This window comes from Hemiscyllium ocellatum, chromosome 26 (genome assembly GCF_020745735.1).
Source record: "Hemiscyllium ocellatum isolate sHemOce1 chromosome 26, sHemOce1.pat.X.cur, whole genome shotgun sequence".
Lineage (NCBI taxonomy): Eukaryota > Metazoa > Chordata > Chondrichthyes > Orectolobiformes > Hemiscylliidae > Hemiscyllium > Hemiscyllium ocellatum.
Genome location: NC_083426.1, coordinates 22,785,333 through 22,794,631, shown reverse-complemented (window position 1 = coordinate 22,794,631; position 9,299 = coordinate 22,785,333). Strand labels below are relative to the sequence as shown.

The window sequence follows — 9,299 nt, the reverse complement described above, 5'->3', positions numbered from 1 at the left end:
TCTAGTGAGTAAGGCCCAATCAAACCAATTTCTCCTCATAGGATAATCCTACCATCCCTGGTATCAACCTAATGCTTCTCCTCCACAATTGCTCTCTGACAGTTATATCTTTTCTTAGGTAAGGAGACCAAAATTGTTCCAGCTGTGGTTTCGCCAAGGCCCTGTATGACAGTAGTAAGATATCCTCACTCTTGAACTCAAGCCTTCTCGCAATGAAGACCAGTATACTTGTTGTTTCCTAATTGTTTGCTCATCTGTCCACTTTCATTGATGTGTATACAAGGGCAACTAGATCTTGAATTCACACTTCCCAATTATAAAACCATTTAAATAATATTCTTTCCTACTGTCTTTCAGATCAAAAGTTATGACTTAATGTCACATCTTAAGAAAAACTCAATTTAATATATAAGTTAATTTACTGGTTTTTATTCCCGTATCCAGGGTAAGAAATACATAAGACCAAAATATTGGAATTCTCTTCTTCTCTGTGGAAGGGAAAACTTTCTTCAGTATGGTGAAATGAAGTGATCAGACAAGACAAAAGTTTACAATTTCCAGATTTCCTTTAGCATTACATGGTGTATGAAATTATTTTAGTTTGTCGACCTATTTGGTTTTAACTTTTCTGGTGCATAATTGGTTGTACGAAAGGGAAGAAAGCACTGTCTGAAGTGTTTAGGTGATTTGTCCTCATGAGTGTTTTCATCGTCTGAAGAATAGACTATGCGTCGTACTGGTTTTCTTCTGCGTTTGATGCGGTGCAGCACATTTGACCGACGTACTATCTCCATATAGTCTTTCTCTGTTATTTTCATGATAAAATATAGACTGATGGCACCCAGGAAAGTGGAACCAACAAACCCAAAAAACACCCCCCAAAGAACTGTCCTGAATCCTTCAGTGAGTTTTCTTGGATAAGGTGGAAGTTTTTCCATTTCAACAATCAGTTCCAACTCGTCCCAGTTAATTTCAAGGACTGAAAAGGAAGAAAATTTCATCAGATTATTATTTAGTGAGGCAAAAGAAATTGAGAAAATTGTACATGTACATAGTAAGTACATGCACTTAACAACTGTGCACTTTGTGACACAGAATCCAATGATACTCATGATTTCAACAAATATTAATTGTTTTGCTTAGTTTCAACCTTGTAATCTGGTTGGATGGTTGGTCAATTACAGAAGTAATTTGTTTTACAGTGCAAATACTATTCAATATTTGGTTTAAATTACACATTGTCATATAATGGCACTGTAGATAAAAAAGATTTGTAAAATATTGATACAATGAAAGGAACTATGATGTAATGCAGACTTTTTTTTCACAAGCCAGCATTACCCGAAGCCTTTTGGGAAGATGCTGAGAAGGGTTTATTGTGCAAATAGATTTGCCTACCAGTTCCACTGTGTTAATTTTGGTTTCCAATTGAGTTTTAAACTTGTCTTAATTGAGCAATGATTTTTATGTTATCTCATTTGTGCAGCTTTAATAGATTATTGAGTAATAAAAATGCACCTTATCTCAAGAATAGTAAGTGAAAATAAATGAAAACACTAGCGAGTTGTAACATAAGAATGACTGGTACAGGAGAACTGTAAGGAAGCTGTTTTGTCATTGATGAGCGTTGAACAATTTTAAATTCTGACTGAATCTGATTTTCTTGTTGGGAACTATTTGAATAATTATGTCACAGAATGGAGGTTGTATGGTTTTCTTTTCAAAAAGAATGTTCTTTAAGAACCTAAATTATATTTGCAACTCTGCTTTCTTGAGTGTCAAGAATTACAGTTATTTTCCATAATTTCCTATCCATTTCTAAAGCCCTCTTTGTAGAAAATTACAGTTTTTGCCAATGTAATTTTGTTTTTTTTTGTCAGCAGAATTCAAATGATTCTTAGCACAGAAGATTCCACAACAGCTGGTTCATTTTAAAATTGAGTATTCTTGAGTGGTGACTGTCCAAACCAAATTATTGAATTTCAGCAAGCTATCTGATTCTAAACTGTCTAAACAAAGGAGAAAATAAATAGTGAGAAGCAGGCATTAACTCTCTGCGTAATTGCAATTAGAGTGAGGGTTCAGTAAGATGAATAGAATGTGCCTCCATGTGTCTTTATTTAACCAAAGACTAACTAATTTATTATATGCTCTATTGTTCTGCTACCCAAGTATGATTCCTTATATGAGTATTACCAATATAATTCAAACTTACATTCACTACGTTTGTCTCGATTTCTGTCTCCGATGTTAATCTCATCATCAGTCACAATTAGGGAGGAGTGGGCCTGCTTTAATATTTTACCGTATTCTTCAACATTCTTATTCATTTCCAAAGTCTTGTCCTGGTTCATGTTCTTCCGTAGTTCTGGCAAGAAGAAGCAGATTTTGACTATCCCATTGTTTTCAAATTCTGTGCAAGTGTTTTCCATCACAGTTTCTTTTTCCTGGAATGACACTTTATGAATATATAATGTGGAATTATTGTTCAGGAAGCATAAGAGCGATTTTTCCCAATTTTTGGCAAAGTGTTTGTTATGGTAAGGCTCAAAGCAGGCAATCTGCCATGGCCCATGTTTTCTTGCACAAACATCCACTCTTCAATTTGTTAATTATGTAACTAGCCTTCACAGCATCTGTCTTACAATTGTGCAGCAAGAGATGGGGATATACTGCTGAGACTTGGTAACTTTTATGCTACTAGCATGATTTTTAGATTCTAGCTGCACCTCCCTTGAAAACTGCATGCCATGAACAAACCTGCCTATTGTATTCCTGCATTCGTATCCTGAAAGACCAGGCCCAAGACGCAAGTTAGCTGTTTTAGCTGTTTCCTTTGTTGTCAGGAACCTGGAGATATTGATGGAACTAATATGAAGAAATTCCAGTTATAAAGAATAGCATGCTCTCATTTATGTGACTAGCTTCAAGTGACTCACTTGAAATGGAGACTGTCGGACCGTCAAGTCACATGTTATGATAAGCGGTGCAATGTGTGTCCAGGCTGGCTTGGATTGGTGGAATTGTCTCCTATAGTGATCTTCTCTTTTCTGCACCACCCAATCCAGAAACATTGCAATGTCTCTTTCCACTTATGGACAGATAACTTTCGTCTGAGTCATTTACTAAATGTAACAGGTGAAACGCCATTGTGTAAGGTGATGTTCCTTACTTGCAGCATCTGAAGTGGTGCAGTGTGAGGCTTCAGTAATGGCACCAGTGATATGATTGCTGGAAGGTAGTGGCAAATGTTTCCACCTGTCTGGCCGTTTGCACCTTCAGAAAGGTACCTTGGAAGCTGATTGCAAAATTAATGAGGTGAAGATCAGAAGATGGTTTTGTGTGAAAAGACTCTGTGAACCAAGGCAGACAGGCTGCCCTGAATATCACTCGACAAAACTGTCTAACTGAAACAGAAAAAATTCTGCTATATGTGTTTGCACTCAGATTTAGAGAGATACATTCATATGAGAATGAATTGATTCATCCCATCCTCCCAATGGAGGATTACATTAAAGCGTGCACTAATGGTGCGGCAGTAATTCTCTGACCTGCTCTCCCTGGAGAATCAAATCACTGAAATTATTGTATTCAGTGAAGCGATCTAATTCCATGTTTTAAAAGTTGGAGCTACTACATCACACACACACACACACACACATATATATATATATATATATGGATAATAGAATTAGCCAGGATAATCTAGGAGGATTAATATAATCATTTTAGTGCATTTATTTTAGTCAGGTATTGGCTTATTTACATGTAATTTGAATTGAACAGGAGCCTGAATGTTGGGCATGTGATATGAATGACAAATGCTTATCTCGTGAAACTTAAGTTGTATTTTGGAGTGTGTCTGCTGACACCAACTAGAGAAAGTGATGAACGGCTTATGTCCAAAATGTCAATTCTCCTGTTCCTCGGATGCTATCTGACCTGCTGTGCTTTTCCAGCACCACACTCTTGACTGCTGACACCAACTATCAGATGACAAATTCCAACTGTGCATGCAACGTAATGCCCATGTTTAACTTTTCAAAAATAAGCTTTATTTAAGATTTTTTCTTCACCCACACATTTTTTTCCCTTTCTGTTTCATTTTTAAGCAGCTGACTGACACTTAATACTAACTGGGGCTTTCCTGGAGGAAAATCATTACCTAAGCAAATTTCCACAAATGTGTCTCCTGAACAGTTGCTTAATGGAGAGGAAGGTCTGAAGTTGTCCTGCTTCCTCTGAGTGGACAAGGACACATTAAAAAATTCTGCGAGTGAAAGTAACTCCTGCCCTATCACCCACACCACCCAGCAAAAGACGTATTGGGGATATGTGTAGAAAAATATTACTTAGGATTTATATAAAAAGCCAGCAGCTGCTGAAAATCTGAAATAAACAGAGAGAATGCTGGAGAAAATCAGCAGGTCAGGCTGCATCTGCTGAAAGAGAAATACACTTAATGTTCTGACTGCGTTAACTCTCGAAATGTCTGTTTATCTCTCCAGAGCTCATGCCAAATAATTAGGATTCACCATACTTAACCCAAAATTAACTTTTTAAGTCTTTTTTTCTCCAAATCATATACACCAATTAATTAGAGAAATTGCTGGAAAAGTCCAAGAGGTCTTACAGCATCTGTGGAAAGAAATCAGAGTTAACATTTCATGTTGTCACCCTTCCTTAGAACTGAGTTCTGAGGAAGGATCACTCAACCCACAATGTTAACCCTGATTTCTCGCCACAGATGCTGCCAGACCTCCCGAGCTTTTCCAGCAATTTCTGTTTTTGTTTCTGATTTACAGCATCTACAGTCCTTTCGGTTTTTACACCAAATAATTGTTTATTGTGATGATCATTGGTCCAGCTAAATGTCTGAAACAATTTAACTCAATACATTGAAAATACATTGTGAAAAGAACTAATTCATAATAGTTGATAGGATGAAAATGAATTTTAAAGAAACGCTTGAGGATCATGTTATTAATTCTAATATTTAGTACAGGACAAGGGAAAAAATAAAATTTATATTCCCAGTCATCAGTGAAATTATAATTTATATAATACATCTGGACAAATGAAGATTTTTTTAAAATGTCGGGCAGAACTCTTCTACATCTGGATAAAAAAAAAGACATTGCTAATAGCAAGCACATTATTTTTGGTAGAGTTTGGTTTATCCTTAATGTATATAAATTAATTTTACTAATCTTGAGGCTATCACTTTTGGAAATATTGCAGTCCCTCAATATTGCTGTAGTTTCAGCTTAAATTATACAGTCAGTTAACACTTGATTACAAAAGATGATGATTTTCAATCCTTCTGCTCATTTGCTCAACATTAGTTTCATCCCCTTTGAGGAAGGCAATGGCCCAGAAACTTCAATGGCCAATGGTAGGCGTTACATTGTCATTGCCCAGAGTATGGTGCTGGAAAAGTGCAGCAGGCCAGGCAGCATCTGAGAAGCAGGAGAATCGACGTTCAGGCATTAGTCCTTCATCAGGAATGAAGCTCTTTCTTGATGTGCCTGAAACATCGATTTTCCTGCTCCTCGGATGCTGCCTGACCTGCTGCGCTTTTCCAGCACCATACTCTCGATTCTGATCTCCAGCATCTGCAGTCCTCACATTCTCCGAGTTGCATCGCCATAGCCTGACGTTGTACATTGAGGACATGCAGAAATCCTAAAGCAATTGACTCCAAGAGAATTGCCCAGGAATTGGAAAAATTTAATGGTCAAATACTCTGCATCTGGAATCCACTGAAGAAGTTGCTTAAGATCAAAGATTTTAAAGGTTACCGACTCATTTAAGCTATTCGGTCATCCAGGAAAAATTAGAGGATTAAAATCCGCCACCAACTCCTGAGTAATTATTAATCTGAAGCTCCATCTTAACATTATTTTTTTTACTTTGTGCTTTGTTGATTTCACATTGAAATAAAAAATATTTTTCAATCCCAAAGTAAAATTTTAACTCATAGGTCGTTGTTTTAAAAATAAAAGTGTTATCCTATGTTAGGGTTCCTGGCTCATGACCTTGGTATCAGTTGCTGATTCTTCATTCAAGACACTGAGGACAGGCCTGAGATAGCCTGATGCAACACCCTCCAATTTGACACCCTTCCATCAACATGACAGCTACGCCCTACCTGTTGCTCTCATCCTGACCCAAACTATGCACTTGACCTGGCACCCACACCCTGACCTGACCCTAGTGATACAACATTACCCTCTCCCTTGGATCTGAGTCCCTCCACCCAATCTAAAACCTATTACCTGACCTGATAGCCCCATGAACTGAACACTTATGCACTTAGCTGAAGCTTACTGCCTCATTCACTTGGCACATTACTCCCTTTCACACCTGATATCTTACCAACCATCAACTTTGCACCCTATCCACTCCACCTTTGGCCTGCCATGTTGTGCCCTCATCTATCTGGCTGAATCCTTACCTCCCTACTGATCCTATCTGCCAACTGTCTCCTACACCCACCTTACATACTTACCCTTTCACAGTAGCTGTCAAAACAGCTAGCTTTGTTATTGAGATTTAAACAGGCATTAGTACATTTATTGCAGTAAAAGGAGTTTTGACAATGATCTTCTCTGCTGCTGGCTACAAGGATTCTAGGATTAATCACTGCTTTTCCATAACTAAAGACTCTTGCTCAAGTATTTTCAGAGGAATTATGATGTCAGACTCATAAAGTCATACAGAGTGGAAACAGACCCTTCAGACCAACCAGTCCATGTTCCCAAACTAAACTGGTCCCATCTGCCTATGCTTGGTCCATATCCCTCCAAACCTTTCTATTGATGAAGTTATCCAAATGTCTTTTAAACGTTGTAGTTATACTTACATCCACCATTGGCAGCTCATTCCACACAAAAACCACTCTCTATTTAAAAAAAAGTTACTTCTCATGTACTTTTTAAATATTTTTCCTCTCACCTTAAAAATATGCCCCAAGTTTTGAACTCCCCCACATAAGAGAAAAGATCCCTGTCATTCACTTTATCTGTGCCCCTCATGATTTTAGAATCTTCAATGAGGTTACCCTTCAGCCTCTTACACTCCAGTGTAAAGTTAAGTACATTTTTCTTCTTTGAAATAAGGTTTCTGACCCTCATTCATATTTCTGTGTGACTATGCCCAAGTCAGGAGAAGTGGGGTAACATGTAACAAAAAAATACCAATTTAATTGATTCATCTTGATTCCATCATTTCAGAAACTTTCTTCATGCATCACAAAATTGGCATCTGTTTTAGTTTTGAGTCAAACAGAACCAAACTATTTTCCAGCACTATGAAATCAGATTATCAAATGACGTCTGATGAAGAGTCACCATACTTGAAATGTTAACTCTGTTTTCTTCCCATGGATGCTGCCAGGCCTGCTGAGTTTCTCCAGCAATTTGGGATTTTATTGTAAACAAATCTGTGCGTTAATTAAACATGTACAATAAGGAGGAGAATACCTTTATCAACATCTTCCCGACCAATCTGTCTCAGTGCTCGAGATAATCGATCCCAATACATGCTGTCACCTTCATTCCTCAACCAGTCAATCAGAATTTCAGTACAGTCTTCAGTATTGGCTAAAAAATAATGATAAGAAATAATAGAGAAAGGAAAAGAAATGTGCGTTATATCTTAAAGTTTGCACTTCGTATGTTAGAAGTCTTTCTTTACAGAAAAGTTTTTTTTCTGGGTGGTGGTAATATTGCCACTTCATTGTCTGCAGAGAGCAGTTTTGGGTGTGCAATGATGTACAATGACAACCTAGTTCAGCCTGTTCCTGAACACTTTGAAATGAAATGGCATGAGATTGCCTCCAGCAAGCTATCGTGCAACTCAGAAAAATACGCAAAATAATACCAGGGTGATGTGAAGCCATTGGATAAACATAGGACCTCCCTGCCACTTTATGAATCTATTGTAGTCTCCTTATTATTATGGGACCCAAATCACTCCCTTAGGTTCTAATCCAATATTTCAAAATTCCCACATCAGAAATGAAGCTTTGTGCTTGTGCTTACACGTAGACACAGATCTCTCCTTGCAGGTGTTGTATAAAGTTGTATAGATTTTAAAGGGTTGATACTAAGAAATGTCTTGAGCATCAGCCACAATCATGATGTCCAGCAGAACTAGTAGGACAAGTAGTAAGACCTATTATCCAGTTCCCAGTCTTTGTAACAATGTCTATCATATCAGTGTAACTTGTACTTAGTTACTAATATGTAATACGCTTCATCTTGTTCAAGACAAGAATTTCTTCACATTAGGCTAGCATGTGATTTTCCTCTACCACAATAAACCTAGCAGACCCTGTAGATCCCCATCATAACAAGAGGGTAATGACAACAAACCTGCTGCATACTGAACAACCATGTCATCCCATCATGGCCAGTAATCAGGATTGCTCATACTGCAGATTGAGATGTGCATCCAGGTGTAATCTAGACTATAAATCTGGTTTGATATGCTGCACATAGCTACTTACATCAGATTAATCTTGCATCATCACTGTGGCCTAGTCAATACAGCAAAGCTTGGACATTCAAAGATGATTGAGGATACATTTCAGAAATAGCATCTTATTCATTTAAAAATAAAAGTCCCATCATTAATTTTGGCAGAGTATGTTAAGCAAGCATAATTAATTAAACCACAGTTTTCGTTCAACACAGAGGGTTGAATTTGATTCTCAAGGAGGAATTTTTGACCTCCTGAAATGGTGGGACATAAACTGAAAGCTGTTAACAGGGCTCCATTTTGCACCATTCAGATAGTTTTAGGCCTCTCTGGGACAAAGAGAGAGTTGGTAGTGCCATCCATCTGCTACCTCCCCAGGTTATTGGCCTCTTACCAATAACTGCCATACTGACCAAAAATATATCTTAATATGTTCAACCCTAGATTAGTCAAATCTTGATTATTTCACAGTTTAGGTTTTAATTACAGCAGGATAAACTTTTTTAATGTAATGCTTCATCAAATACAATGTTCAGGATTATCAGGACAGACAGGTCATTTTACCTACTGATTTCTCTGCGTTTCCGGGTCTTGAATAAATTGTCATTTTCCTCCGACATTTGGTCAATATCCTTCATTATGTCTTTCTCAGGGTGAGTAAGCTTTTTGTGAAGAAGGTCACATTCAACAGAGGTGAGCAGTTCTGATATTCGAATCATTTGGTGAATTCCTATATCATCAGCAGCTAAAAGAAGAGAAGTGTGTATTTCCATTAATTAATGAAAGAACGTACCAATATCCAGGTTTAAGAATAC

The 9,299-nt window shown here is 37.4% G+C and overlaps 1 protein-coding gene across 4 annotated transcripts in view; it reads right to left on the bottom strand.

Annotated features, from left to right (window-relative positions):
* Positions 1-484: 484 nt before the first annotated feature.
* Positions 485-9,299, bottom strand: part of LOC132828176 (transmembrane and death domain protein 1-like) — a 48,114-nt gene continuing 39,299 nt past the window's right edge. For 3 of the 4 annotated variants that reach the window (XM_060845110.1, XM_060845109.1, XM_060845108.1), the window contains 4 exons: positions 9,053-9,229; positions 7,485-7,604; positions 2,216-2,368; positions 485-979 (listed from right to left, as the gene is read on the bottom strand). In XM_060845110.1, the coding sequence (XP_060701093.1) occupies positions 597-979; positions 2,216-2,368; positions 7,485-7,604; positions 9,053-9,203 (807 nt within the window). In that variant the 5' untranslated portion in view covers positions 9,204-9,229 and the 3' untranslated portion in view covers positions 485-596. Of the gene's footprint in view, positions 980-2,215; positions 2,369-7,484; positions 7,605-9,048; positions 9,230-9,299 lie in introns of those variants that run through there. The other variant, XM_060845111.1, reaches the window with a different exon arrangement.